A 15,465-nucleotide genomic window follows, 5' to 3' on the forward strand; every position below is an offset into this window, starting at 1 on the left:
CTCAAACACAGAGCGGTGCTGTGCAGCAACAAGAGCGTCCAGTAGCTGCTCGCTGTGAAGAGCGCCCCCCCGTGGCGATCACACGCATGCATTCATTTGTCTCTAAAAAAAGGATGCTCCACCTGGTGGTCGGAGGTGTAAATTGCTTATGTGTGGTCGTCACAGGGCATTCTTTGAACAACATAGCTAATGCATAATAATTCATGATGATTTCATGCATTAACTAATGCAGGATGTATTGTGTACAAGCACAATACTTCAGGAACATTGCACATGGACAGATATACACAGGCTTACCACATTCCACTTTATTGTATATAGTGTATATATTTTATATTTTATTATCTTTTATTCTCTTTCTTTACTACTCTTTACTTTCTGCACTACATTCCCCTGTACTGCTGTGCCAATTTGGGTTTAATAGAGGAACAGCTTATCTTATCTTATTACTGTGATTATGATGACGATAATATTTATTATTATCATTATTATTATTAACATTTATTTTCAATGTTGCTATCGCAGGCTGGTCTCAAGACAAGGATGGAGAAAATTAATTTGATATATATCCAGATATACTGTATATGGAAATATGAGAAGTATAAGGATTACGAATGCTGAGCTGGGAAAGTCTCTCACATTGTTTGCTGCCAGCCCTTTGTTCTTGGTGAGCTCGGGAAAGGAGCAGTTTGGTTCCTCAATCTTGGTGGTCAGTGGTGATCAGCATGGCTACTCATGCAAGTGAAACATTCAACCATGTCACCACTATCGGAGTCCCCATAGCAACCAGCATGGCCTTTCTCCACAATTGCCCAAACCCACTGCTGTGTGTGTTCATGGGCCAAGTCCACAAATCAATCCTGAATATTGGAGACAGCCTTCTCCTTCTACATTGAGTGTGGAAAAACCTGATCAGAAACTGATTCAACTGAGATTTAATTTCTATATATTTACCACATTCTTTGATAAACATATTTCATTGTATATTTTTACTGGAAGGAAAGTATATGTAAGCCAAAGATATACACAGAGCTTATGTATTATGTAAAGTAGCAGCTGCATTTACTTGACTTAGTCTCATCTTTTGGTCCTTGTTTGTTTGGTATTGGACAGACTTATTTATTATTACTGACTTTCTTCATCATATTCCTGGACCAGCAGAGGGCACTGTTTCACATATTTAAACTCCAGTCAGGATGTAGCTTTATATATTGTGCTTTCTTTCCATAGGATTATCCGTAGCTTTTATATAACTGTGTATTCTGTTCATTTATGATAGATTTGTACTTTTTTTCTTCATGTCTGCATTAAGAAAACGTCATGATCACATGCAGCGTGCGTCATGATGTCACGGCCCTTGCCATCTTTAGAAGCTCTGAGAGAGAGAGAGAGAGAGAGAGAGAGAGAGAGAGAGGGAGGGAGAGAGACAGAGAGAGAGAGGGAGAGAGAGAGGGAGAGAGAGAGAGAGAGAGAGAGAGAGAGAGAGAGGTAGGGAGAGAGACAGAGAGAGAGAGGGAGAGAGAGAGCTAGGGAGAGAGAGAGAGAGAGAGAGAGAGAGAGGTAGGGAGAGAGAGAGAGAGAGAGGCCTGCTGCAGTTAGCAGTCATCTGCCACAGAGCGCTTATAAGGAGACGCTGCACACGAAATGCACTGTATTCTGATGTGTACCAGATTGTGGGGTAAGTGATGTTTAAACCGACTGTTGGCGCTCACTGGCTGACTCATAAATGTCTGGTTATATATAAATCACAGTGCTTTTCTCCCCTTGCTAACTAGCGTTAGCTAGCAGCTAGCGTTAGCGATTGCCTGCATACAGTACCAGCCCACAGGTTCACAGTGAAGTTGAAGTAGTTCATGAGCTGCTTTTACTCACTTGCTGCCTGTCGGTTCCAAAAAGCCTTCGACAGTGCGTATTATTTTCAGTTTTAACGTTAGCTTTCAGAGTAGTAGCTGCTTAGCTACAGTAGCGGTCTGTTGTGGGAGGGTGCAGTCGCCCCCTGGCTGCATACGTCTTTTTTAAACATACTCGGCTGTCTACGATAACCGTGAAAATTGTTCATAATGTTCGTGGATAACGTCTGAGGAATCCTGTCGAAGCTTTGCAGACTGAATATAGCTGCACAGCCGCTGAGACATTTTCAGCTGTGCGTACCTGCAGGTTTGTTAATATTTAGATTTTGCTAATGACAATATCTGCAAAACGGGATGTGCCCTTTTAAGACATCACGTGCTTCTTATTTCATTTTGTTGATGTGTCTTTGATGAAGGTTTTATTATTTGAATTGCAGCATTTATAGTATCTAGTAAATATCTATTTTTCTTCAGTCACTGTACAGTTTACAGTGCATACCTTGACTACAGCCTACATTGAAATGAATGGAGCAAATTGAATGAGTGTGGGAGCTGAAAAGCTCTGCATTTCTTTAATGGCACTCAATATTTTGTTTGGTGTAATGTCCTATTGTGTTTTTTTATGATCTGTGGCGAGAAGCATCAGGCTGGATCTGTTGTAGTAAAATTTGGACTGCTTTTCTTCATCACTAAATGGTCTACTTGGACGTAGTTTTCAAAAAGCAGCGCTCTTGAAGTGTTGCCTGCAAAACAAATGAAACTGGCTGTTCATTATCATTAATTGAAACTTATTTTTGTGCACTCTGCAGCATTGTGTGGTTGCAGTTACAGTATTTTTAAGGACTGCAGTGGTTGCTGGTGGGATTTGTATAGCAGATTTCAGACTATCTGGATCTGGATCAGCCCTGATTCTGATGCTCCTTTGTGGTTTTTACGCATACTTTTGTTTGAATCTGTTGTTGTGTATCATTTTCTTGTGCTGACATTTTAAAAATATGCCCAGTTTGCATTGTTGGAGGTGTGTGTGTGTGTGTGTGTGTGTGTGTGTGTGTGTGTGTGTGTGTGTGTGTGGTTCCAGTGATATCTTAATGCAACATCATCTTCAGTTTATCAAACTTTGTTTAGTTGTTTCGTCACATGATGCTGCATTGTGCTCTGGAAAAACCTTCCACAGGTTTTTTTCTGGCATACTGCACTGTGTTCATAACTGTGTTTGTTGTGCTTTGTTTATAGGATTGGGTATTGTTTTGGCAAATTTGAACTTGAAATTGAACAATACATTATATTATTATACTAGTAACAGTTTAAAGTATACTTAAATATATTCATAGAAATAAGTTATTGGATAAGAAATACTTTTGCTTCATAAAGGCAATAGTGGCAGTTGACCAACAGTAAATATACAACAGTAAAAATAAGTCTCCTTAAGGATTTCTTTCAGCAGCGGTAAAAAAGGCTTCTGTTGTACCCCCACTGTATTGGGAGTGGAGTATTTTCAAAGTGGGATATTAGTACTTTTACTTAAGGATCTGATTCTTCCTCCACCTCTGGTAAGGACACCCTCAGCCCAATTGTACCTGTGTTACCAGCAGAGCCTTCCCCTTTTAAGAAAGGTGGGCTCGTGGGAAGGGAGTCTTTCCCGGTGTGTGAGGGTGAGGGGTAGCAACTAGGGATGTCCCAATCCGATCTCAATGATCGGTATCAGCGCTGATCAAGGCATTTTTTAACTGTATCAGCTATATTGAGATTTAATGAGCCGATCAGAGCTTTTGTTGTATGACAGCTGTCATATAGCTGTTTTTACTCACAAAGCTTTCAGGCACGGAGCAGCCATCGTCAACTCTCTCGCTGTCTCTTTCCTCCTCCTCTCCGCTCTGTGTGTCAGGGAGATAGAGAGCAGGAGCAGCCCCACCCACTGCGGAGTTTCACCGCGGGTGGAGTGGTCTGTGCTCGTAGGAGAGAGCAGTAGATCCCACACAACCACACTCAACAGGCGACTGCAAGTGCAACAAGAGTTCCATAGACAAAAAGACAATAAGAGTAATTCATTAATGTAGTTCGTGCAAAAGATGTAGAGGCAACAGAAATAAACACTCAGCAGAATACAAACACTTCATTCAGGTAACTCAGGTAAAGGCTGCAGAGAGAGAGAGAACAAAAAGAGGGGAAAACAGAACATTAAGGAACAGATTCAGCGTAGGCATTTTGTGTCTTAATGAAATGCAGAGCTATTTTAGTAACTTTAATGTACTTGAAGTGTGCACTGGGCACTGTATTATCTAAAAAATACAAGTATTGGATTGGGACTCAGTATCGGCAGATACTAGGCCTGTACCGATGACGTCGACGTCAAATTTTTGCGTCAACGCTTCGTCACAGCGCTACACACATACACACGTGGGAGACCATAACATTGCAGAATGGAAGACGAAACGGCAACCTCCTCACAGAATTCCCAATAAAAGCCCCAATAAAAGAAAAAGTCCTAAAAAAAACAGCTCGCCCTAAATCATTGAAGGTATGGGAATACTTCAAAATTAGTCCCAAACGTAAAGGTGTGGTTATTTGCGCTCTTTGCTGTGGTGCTGGTGTGGTATGCCAACTCCATTTGGCAATGTGGGAGCATCTGTGGCGGAGGCGCCCCGTTGACGCCCGTGGAGGAGACGGTGGCAGGTGGGTGCTGGCGTTGGCTGGGTTGGTTTCATGTTTGTGTGGTGTGTTGTGTGGCTTGGGCTCTGCGCACTTCGGTGGTGCTGACTGGCTGTCTTGGCTCTCCGTGCGGTTTGTTCGTGCTGGGTTGGTGGCTAACGTTAACGTTGGCTAGCTACTGGCGCCTAGACAGCTGTGTTTAGCTAACGTTAGTTATCATCTAAAGTTGGCTTGAATGGTAGCTGGCTTACGGCTGCAGAACACAGCTATCTATAGTAGCTAACGTTGGCTGGCGTGGGCTTTGGCTGCTGGCCTACCGCGGGCGGGCTGCGCGGGGGGCTGTGGTGGTTGGCTGGCGCCAACGGGGTGCGCGGAGCTCGGGTTGCGCGCCGCGCTGCACGGGCATGAGATTGATTTGGCCATCGTTGGTGCTTGTTGTTGTTGTTGTCTCCTTCGCGAGTGGCAAAGGGGTGGCTCCGTTTCAGAGCGAGAGCTAAGATGCGTTGGTTAGCCTAGCACCACCAAAGTGCACAGCTGCTAGATCTAGCTAACGGTAGCAAGAAGATTGCAGTAGCTTTTAACTTTATCTGTCTAACGTTAGCTAACTCACGTTAATCGTCCAATTAGTCGACTAATCGATAAAATAATCGCCAGATTAATCGTTTAATAAATAATCATTTACCCCCAGCCCTAGCAGATACTCTATTGAGTGACTTTGGAGACATCCCTAGTGGTAAGGTCAGGTTGCCCTAGAATACCGTAGTTAATGAAAGGCTATGTGTTTTGTTTGCTGCCACAGAAAAGAAATAAAAAGTCCCTGTTTATGTAACGTCACTATGGTATCTTGTACTATTCACAGCTGAGTTGGTCCACAGCGTGGACAGCTAATTAGCTATCTAGCAGATACAGTTCAGGTTAAAGACAATTATAAAAGCTTAAAGTGAAGTGTCCAACGTTTCAGAGCTGGAAGCCGCACCTGATCAGATGATTGATCACGGTTTTTCTTCTATTATCCACGGCTAACTAGCTTTTCACAGTGAAGCACTGCTGTGTGCTATTGTGGTAAGCCATAGAGGTAATTTACTCGCAAAAAGTGTGTGTGTGTGTGTGTGTGTGTGTGTGTGTGTGTGTGTGTGTGTGTGTGTGTGTGTGTGTGTGTGTGTGTGTGTGTGTGTGTGTGTGTGTGTGAGAGAGCAGGAGCTCAGCGCCACCTGCAGTGAAATGTCACTGTCGGCGGGGCTGAGCTGCTGGTCAGAGGCGAGACCGAGAACGTGGAGAGCTGCACACTCACCACATCACTGCAAGTGCGACAAAAGCCCTATAAACAGACTAATTATAGTTAATTATATATAGTAATTTATTCATGTAATCCGCGCAAAAGATGTAGACATAAGGAAAATAAGCTTCCAGCAGAAAACAGTTCATTCAGGTAACTCAGGTAAAGACTGCACTGAAGCACTGGACACTGCAGGACACTTTCAAAGGGAGAGAGAAATTCCCTCCAGTTCTATGTCGACTATATCGATTCTGCAGATTTCTCTGGTAGAGAGTAAAATGTCACTGTCCAGCTACTTGAAGACTGCGCCGTTTATAAAACGCAAAGTAATTGACTGCATATGCATTCACCTTAAGGCCATATTTAGTAGAGGCATAACCTTGAGTATGTGGTGAGTTTTTCAACATTCTTTCTTTTTTCTTTTTTTTTTTCTAGCTCACCTGCCGTTGTTAAAACAGGTGAAAAAAAATTCCAAACGCTTGTGTTTTTTGTCCGACTTAACAAAAGTTACTGCTGAAGAAAGTCAACAGACACACAGAGAAAGAGATAGAGGCTGGCCGGAGCAAGCAAGTGGTGTGTGTGAGAGACACAGACCAGATTAGGTGTGTGTGTGGCTTGTGTGGAAAAGAGTAACGTTACTGAAGACAAAAGGTGATTTAAGCAGTTAAAAAGTTAAGTAGTGAATTAAGTAAATTAAAAGATATACACCTAAGAGGGTAATGTAGGCTAGTCCTTCAGATATTGTCAGTAGACAAATTGCGTCAGAAAACGGAGGTGTGGCGTGAGAGCCTGTGAAAAGTTTCAATTGCCAAAGAGTCTCACGAGTTGACAGTCCCATGGCTACTGCAAGTAAAGCTATAAGCTAATGTCAACCAAGAGTGAAAAACCGCCCAGTTATCTCTAGCAACAACTTATCAAGGTAGTTCATTGATTACTTAGCTTAAAGTTTTGTTGTACATGGAGGGTTCAACTTTGGCGCTAGCTGCTGGCTGCAGCTCTCTGTGGAGGACTTGGCTTTAGGCTATCAAACGTGGTAATGGTACACTCTTCAGCTTTCAGATATATATTTTATGTTTGACCAGGAGTTTCTTCGGGTTAGACGTGTTGGCCTGTCCAGCTTTGGGTCTTGCATTACAAAGTCTAGGTGTCCTTACTCATTGTGACTTGAACAAGCTACAGGCTGTCCTGGACTAGTCGACTAGTAGTCGTTTGATAAACCCAATGGAAGACTAGTTGTCCCACGTTTATGATATTAATTTAAATATATGTGTTTTAACAGTGGCCTAAATAATAACAGAAGAAGTGACTGATTCTGAATGTTTCAGAACAATCAGCAAGGAGACTGAACATTTGGTTCATTTGTTTCAACATCACTTAAGTTTCATTGTTCAAAACCCAGAATAAATAACTTCCAACTTCACAAAAACAAATACTGGCAGACTTACTGATACGATGGATGATGTACAATGTTAACAGTTATTTACAAATTAACTCCCTGCAAACTCGCTTCTCTTCCTCTGTTTTATGCCTCTCCTGTCCCTTCCTGAACCCGCTGTGTCTTTATCCCCAGAGTCAAAGTCCTGGTCAGAGCCGCTGTAAGTCAGTTTGCCTCTGTTGAAGCTAGTAGTGTCCCCATCCTTCAAGCTCCCAGTCCAGTTAGATTCAGCTAATGGCAGCAGCCAGTAGAGTTAGCATATGCAGCAGTGCACCAGTAAGTGACTCCCTGCATTACAAGAGAAAAGCTCCAGCTTGCAGCGATCCTGATACTTTGGTCCTGGTTAGAAGGCGCAGCTCCCAACTAATGGAAAGTGGATCGACTAAGACTCCTCTCAGCAACTAATGGATAAGTCGATTATTAGGAAGCAGCCCTAGTATTTGGTTACATAAATGTTCAAAATGTCATGATTCAATGGAATACCTCACAGAAATGTGTATTTACTAAAGACAGGCAGGTTCTAGCCTTGCATTCAACCCAGGTATTGGTTGTTGTGTCAGGTTGACCCATTTAGATGATTGGAGTTTGATCACCTATATTGTTCTGAAAGGGGCCTGAGAGACTTGGGCCTGTTGGAGTCTGGTAATGCAGAAGATAGGCACCTCTCACTGCTAATATCCTTTGTGGATGGTAGAGCACTCAGGGATAAATGTGGATAAGTTTTTAAAGCGAGTTAACACCATGTTTTAGCTTGACCCTTTCTTAGATCTAATGGACAGAATAATGCCTTTTGCGCTAGGGGTTTGGTATGGTAGTTACTCTGAGCTACAACCATTGAAGACAGCATGAATGGTTTTCCAGCAAGGCAAAAGTTAAAGAAGTTGGATACTTTGATGACATGTTTATGGTGTGCTTGTTTGAGCTTGCAATGTGACCCGCTGCTACTCATCTAACCAGTGTACTCTGGCTGTTTTCCAACATTCTTGTTTTTTTTTTTTTTTTTGTTTGTTTGTTTCTTACCGAATTGTGATGAGAGTAAGAACATTTTAAAAATTGTACAGAATGATTTTTCCTAAAGCTCTTGAAGAAGCGCAGGCATTGGTAAGCTGGTGACACTGATTCATCGAGTTGATTGTCTTGCTGTTGCTGCAAATGCAAGCAAATTTTCCCTGTTACGTTAGTTTAAACCCGGGATAATTTCTCTGTATTCTATAGTTGGACTCTGCAACATACAAACCTTCTCAGTTAAGCCTCTTCCCTGTGGGCTGTCTCGTTTATCGGGTCAACCAGATGACTGTAATCATCAAAAAACTTGTATGCTTTTGGGACATTGGTGGTAAGCAATTCCAAAATGAACTTAAGTAATCAATACAGCCTAGCTAAACTCCAAGATGGTTATTAATCCACTTCTGTATTTAGAGATCGAAGTGGCATTTGCAGCCCTGCCCTAATGTACTCTGTCTAGACACCATGGCCTGTCTAACAGTGTGTAATGGGATGATGAATAGCTCCTGGACATTAGACTTCCCCTCCCCTGCTGTCAATTGGTGTCCGTAGTGCCTATAGCAAATGAATGATGCCCCATCATACTGTACAGGGCCAGATTCCGTCGTTTTACCAAAGCATGACTCGGAAGCAAAAGCTGTAGATTTTCCTAGCCAAGCCTGTGATCAGTAGGGATGCTTTTTCTCCCAATCCTGGTACATCAATTTAGGGTATCTGCTGACACCAAGTACCTATCCAAGTGCTCTCTATTTTGCAAAATTAAAATACCGATCACAATGCCAGTCAGGTGCTGATGCCAGTTTGGCATGGTCAGGCAAGGTACTGTGATCCAACGTGAGGAGGACTGGAATTTGGAAGAGAATTCTTCAAGACCTGTGAATAAGTAGAAGAGTACAGTCATGTGAAAAAATTAGGACACCTTAAATATTCAGTTATTCATTAATAAATGTTCACATATCGATGTCTAATCTTGTTTTCATTTATCTCTGGAAAAGAAAGTGATCTAATTGCAGGTAAACAGTAAAAAATAACATTGTTTTACTCATTAAACAAAAGACATCAACATAAATGCATATTCTAACAGAGGAAAAAGTTAGGACGCCCTACCCCCTAATACCTAGTGTTACCCCCTTTGGCTGAAATAACTTCAGTGAGACGCTTCTTGTAACCCTCTACCAGTCTCTGACATCGGTCTGAGGAAAGTTTGCCCCACTCCTCAATGCAGAATGCTTTAACCTGTATGATGTTTGAGGGGTTTCTTGCATGTACAGCCTGTTTCAAGTCACCCCACAGCATCTCAATGGGATTAAGATCTGGGCTTTGACTGGGCCATTCCAGGACTCTCCCTTTCTCAGTTTTCAGCTAGTCCTTGGTGGATTTACTGGTATGTTTAGGGTCATTGTCATGTTGCAGGGTCCAGTTCCGCTTCAGCTTTAATTTTCTTACAGATGGTCTCACATGTTGCTCAAGCACCCTCTGATACACTGTAGAGTTCATGATGGATTCTATGATGGTGAGCTGGCCAAGTCCTGCTGCAGCGAAGCATCCCCAAACCATGACACTTCCACCTCCATGCTTCGCAGTTGGTATGAGGTTCTTTTCCTGCAACGCTGTATTTGGTGGGCGCCAAACATGTCCTCTGTTCTGGTCTCCAAATAATTCAATTTTAGACTCATCTGTCCAAAGAACATTATTGCAGAAGTCCTGTTCTTTGTCTACGTTCTCTCTGGCAAACTTCAGTCTGGCCTTAATGTAGTGTTGTCACGATACCAAAATTATTGTTTCGATACCAAGTCAAGAATTGCGATTTCGATACTTTTTCGATACTTTTCTGTAGCAGAAGAAAATGGAAATATTTAAAATATGATGGTGATAAATTTGTCATGGTGGATCTAAATAGTTTATGTGTGATAGTAACAATAATTTGTGACTAACTTAGCATCTCTATATGCAGTGGTTATAGTGATAACTGCTAACATTTACTTAACCATAACATTACCATAATTAATAATAGGAAATAATGAGTTAACCTAATGTTATTTAAGCTGTGATATATGGATTAATATAGGCTAATGTTTCCTGTACTTTAATGTCTGATTTCTTTGATGGTTAACTTTATATTTGAGTGCATCATTTCTTACAGGGCGTTTCACAAATACACCTCCTTAGCGTAGGTCTGTGCTCTTTAAATGCTGTAATAACCCAATATACATAAATCACTGACAAACATACACATGCTCTGATTATAATCATATAGCCTATAGATCATTTTAGCTGATGTTTTGTGTGCTTTTTTTAGCAGCTTGCAAATTATTAACGTTATCTGTGAAAGTTGCGTTTTCAGAGATGTTGAATTAGCCGTAGGCAGGCTATTGGTTAGCCATGAGGATAATGCCTATAGTTAGCCTACTATTTCTCTAGATAGCATCGTCAAACTACGGTGGTGCAAAATAGTGACTTCTCACAAAATAACCATAGCCTACTCATTTGACTTATTTAAGGGCATGAACGTGGTCGTGTTATCTTTCACATACTAACCTGTCGGTCTTTAAACTCCTTGTACAACTCGGCGTGCTTGTCAGCCAAGTGTTTCGCCAGGTTCGAGTTGTTTGCTCCCTTTGTTTACATTCGTTTGTAACGTTAGCACTGACGACAAACAGGTCTCGACTTATCGGTAGCTTTGCCCTCACTGTCAGCAAGGTAGTACTTCCATATTTCACTCCTCGCGTCATCTTTTTCTACCAGTCGTGGACCGGCGGCCACAGTATCACTTGTGCTCGCACATGCAGCGATCTCGTTACAGTGTTTGTCACATGACAGCTGCAGCTTCTTTGCTGCGTGCGTGAGGAGAAAAAACACAGACGTCCATAGGGAGGCACTGGATGCATGCATTGCACACACCAACATGAAATACGACTCTTACAAATCTGGAACGCAGTCATTCTTAAAAGTATCGATACTATTAAATTCAGGAATCGTGGCGTTTTTAATTTCCGAGAATCGCGATACTTTTGAAGTATCGGTGCGCCGTGCAACACTACCTTAATGTTTCTCTTGGAGAGTAAAGGTTTCCTCCTTGCACACCTCCCTTGAAAATTAAACTTGTGCAGTCTCTTTCTGATTGTAGAGGCATGCACTTTCACATCAACAGTTGCCAGAGCCTGCTGTAGGTCCCGCGATGACATTATAGGGGTTTTGGAGACTTCTTTAAGCATCTTGCGGTCTGCTCTCGGGGTGAACTTGCTTGGACGGCCAGACCTGGGCATGTTGGCAGTTGTTTTGAATGTCCTCCACTTGTACACTATTTTCCGGACAGTGGAATGGTTGATTTCAAACTCTTTTGAGATCTTTTTAAATCCCTTACCAGACTCATAAGCGGCAACAATCTTCTTTCTGAAGGCCTCAGACAGGTCTTTTGATCTCACCATGGTGTTCACTCTCACGTCAACAGTCGGGAGCACACCAAACTGAATGTCTGAGGTTTAAATAGGGCAAGCCTCCCTCAAAATGCTGAGTAACAATGTTCTAATCATGTGCACCTGATGTGATACACCTGTGTGATTTCAGCCATTTTAAGTGGGAAAAAATGTTTATTTTATTACATTTTACAGAAAGTTTTAAAAAGTATTTTCTTCAGTTTGACTTGTTTAGTTATTTTACTTGAATCTCTCAGTATTGTTATAATTGATATTAAATATCCATATGTCTAAATATGTTAAAAAAAATACATATGTTTTCATAGGGTGTCCTAATTTTTTCACATGACTAAGTGGGGAAACTGATGTAAGGGACATGTTTCTGCTCTAAACTGTCATAAACCGAATAGGTGGTTGAAAGGACAGTCTTTCTGGTGCACTGGGATTAAAAGAGAAAAAGGCATGCATGCTCACGGCAGAAGGCAATGGTTGCTTAAGACTTAAAAATGTTATGTTATCAATATTTTGTTAAACAGACTTAGGCTTCAGTGGTTTGATAATCATTTGTTTTATCTCCCAGGTGCTGATACAACATGGAAACCCTCAGCAGAGGGGTGAACATTCAGCTCAGAAGGACATCTTTCTAGGACCAGTCTGTTGAGAGAGTGGAATGATTCCCCCAACCAACATTTTGGGTGTCTGGATAAAGTTTTTAATCATACTTGTAGATTGAAAAGTGATGCCATCAGCACATGGACAAAATAATTTCATCATGGAAAAGCCGAAATCAATGAATACTGTTGCTTCAACACAGTTGGGTGGAGAATCAAGTACCTTCATCTGCACTGAGTGTGGTGATGGGTTCAGCCAGTACTCTAATGTGTTGGCCCATATGGCTATTCATGGACCTTTGGAGTCATTTTCCTTTGATGGCTCGTCCAATGGATTTGAAGTCCCTCGAGAATATGTGCTACAAGAAAATGGTACACTGACAGTTGTGAATGGCTTGGTGCAGTCCCATTCATCTGTAAAACCAGTATCTCCTGGAGTCCTGCCATCACATTTCCCATCCTCTATCAAACCAGTGTCTCCAACTCTAAGGCCACAGGGCTCTCCTTTTAGAGATGTGTTCAGGCCAAGGCCATCAGACTTGAACTTGGAGAAGTCTCGTCAGGGCCATTACCGTTGTGAAATATGTAGCAGATCATTTAACAGCCTGCAGAGTTTACATCGCCACCAACAGTATCGAAACACAGAGCGAGGTTACAAGTGTACTTTGTGCTGTAAGATCTTTGAAGGTAGGCAGGAGCTTAAGAAACACCTCCAAGACCATGCCAATGAAAGCTTTCACTGCTGTGGTTATTGTGGTAAGCGATTCCTTAAAGTGGATGCATTGAATGCTCATAAAAAAGAAAACCACCTCTCCCCAAAGACAACAGTATTGGGTAAATCTGAGAATAAGCAGGAGAAAAAGTTTGAGAAAACATATCCTTGTAGGAAGTGCAAGTTGAATTTCTTTTGGATGTCAGATTTTCAGGCACATTCACTGTACCATTGCAAAGGAAAAGAGCTTGATGCTACTTTTGCACACGAAATTGAAATTCAAGTGAACTCTAAGAACATAGACACACCACTTGAAAACTGCTACAGCAATGGCACATCTGTTGATGTTTTAAATGGAGAAAGTAAAATCTCTAGAGATATTAGTGGTGAGATTGACGCTGAATACTCTTTCACACCATACAGATGTGGTTTATGTGGTGATCGTTTCCAGAAGTTAACAGCTCTGAAGGAGCATCATCTCACACATCAAACTCAGGAGGAAATAGATCAGCTGAATCAAGAATCACAAAAAGCCTTTAAGCGCAGAATACAACCTAAAGGCAGACGTAGGAGAGGGGGTAATCCAAATGGCAAGCTGCATCCTTGCAAGCACTGTCACCGTGTCTTTAATCATTCTAGTAGTTTATCTCGGCATATGAGATACCATAAGGGTACTATGCACACATGCGTATTTTGTGGTAGACATTTTCCACAGCGCTGTGATATGAGAAGGCATGTAGCCATGTACCACAAAGCTGAATTAGAAAAGAAACCAGGTTTGAAACACTTGTACACAACTCCACAAAATGGCCCTGTCCCCAATTCTCTCAATGGTGAGAAAAATGCATTATCTCCTGACGAGAAAACCAAGAGCTCCTCTGACAATGAACAAACGGCATCACCAGAGGAACAGCCAAAGGAGAAACAATCTGGAAAAGCAGGCCGAGTTAACTACAAGTGTCAAGAATGTGGAAAGAGATTTGGGTTGTTATGTGTGTACCAACGGCACTTGCGCTATCACAAAAAGGAACCTAGTAAGTGCCCCAGGTGTCCAGCTCAGTTCAAGAATTCTTCATCCCTTGAGCTCCACCTTCAAAATCACCCAAGCGCCGCAGAAGCAGGTGATGTTGGACAAACATGTCACAGGACTGGTTCCAGTGGGGATACTGCCCTGGTAAAGGGTAGTGCAGAGGACATTGAGGATGACTATATGGACCATACTCAAAATGATAAAGGAAATTCTACAGAGGTTCTTTATGAATGCACTGAGTGCACTGAGACATTCTCATGCTTGGAGACGTTTCTTCAGCACCAGACTTCTCATGGCTCAGAAAGCAACGGGTAACTATCATGTCAGACCCATTAGTTATTGCTATTGCCAACAATAAAGCTCTCAGGAGTTGAGTGTTTATGATCCTTTTGAATGCAAATATTTGAGTAACTGTATAGATTATTGATGTAAAATTTGTAATGGTTATTTTGCATAACTACTTTTTATACACTTTATTTCTTTGGCATGATGAGAAACAAATCTGTTTATTGGTGAATTCCCTAAACTAATTGGAACCAAGGATGATGAGTATACCAAATGACTTGAATTAAATAAAAAATAAATGGAGAATTACATCAACATACATCTGACATGCATAAAATGCAAGTTTAAACTTCGTATTCTCCCACAAGCTACGGTTTAGTTAACTTGCTATCTAGCTAGCTTTGTATTTTTTGTGGCTACCCATGCTGTTATTGTCAATCATATTGCTGCATTTTCATGTTTTACTTACATGACTCTGACATTTTCTTCAATATGTGGTATGTGTATATCTTCCCTTTGAAAGGATAGCATTGTCACTGAATAGCTTTTTCATTGTCATTAAAATTGTACAGAGAAATGACTTTCTGCTATCAGTTTTGCTTTGGCTTCCTTTTTGCTGCTATTTCGCAGTAAGAAACCCCAACTGCACAGAGGAAGTGGTCCAGTTGATTGGACTAAATGAGGAGTCACTCATTGTGGATGAATTCTTGTAACTTTGTGACCTTTGGGTGCAGTTAGTAAGAAACCATACCTGTGATTGGTTCAGTATTGTTTCTTGCAGCCCCTATTGAAAATATCTTGGTGACTCCTAGTGGTATTATCAAAAAATCACTGTAGTAGGCAGCAATGGATACTGCTATCCTGAGAGTTTATGAGGTATCACACTGTTTAACTGAAATTATAACCAATTGACTTGTAGAGGGATTATCCATATGGTGTATCCAATGACATGTAAGCTGGTAATGCATAACTGGAAAAAGGTGGGAGTGATTAAGTTGCATATGTCCATACTAGTGCACAGCTTCATCTTGAGTGCCCTTTCTACCTTAAAATCTGAAGTATTCCTAAAAACAGCAATGGAACAGTAATACAACAGTAAAAAAAGAAAAAACTGTAATTTAGTAGCAGAGTCAGCCTTTCTCTCACTTTGTTGTATATTTATATTTTATAAACACAACATTTCAAACCACACACAA

General features: G+C 41.4%; 1 protein-coding gene across 1 annotated transcript; it reads left to right on the top strand.

Moving 5' to 3' along the window:
- Window positions 1-1,439: 1,439 nt before the first annotated feature.
- Window positions 1,440-14,849, top strand: si:dkeyp-84f3.5 (uncharacterized protein LOC334144 homolog). The gene is made up of 2 exons (XM_051405573.1): window positions 1,440-1,678; window positions 12,212-14,849. Exon 2 carries the CDS (start codon window positions 12,371-12,373, stop codon window positions 14,297-14,299), a length of 1,929 nt encoding a protein of 642 aa, XP_051261533.1. The 5' UTR covers window positions 1,440-1,678; window positions 12,212-12,370; the 3' UTR covers window positions 14,300-14,849.
- Window positions 14,850-15,465: the final 616 nt, after the last annotated feature.

The sequence above is a fragment of the Dicentrarchus labrax genome, unplaced genomic scaffold (genome assembly GCF_905237075.1).
Source record: "Dicentrarchus labrax unplaced genomic scaffold, dlabrax2021, whole genome shotgun sequence".
Classification (NCBI taxonomy): Eukaryota; Metazoa; Chordata; class Actinopteri; family Moronidae; genus Dicentrarchus; species Dicentrarchus labrax.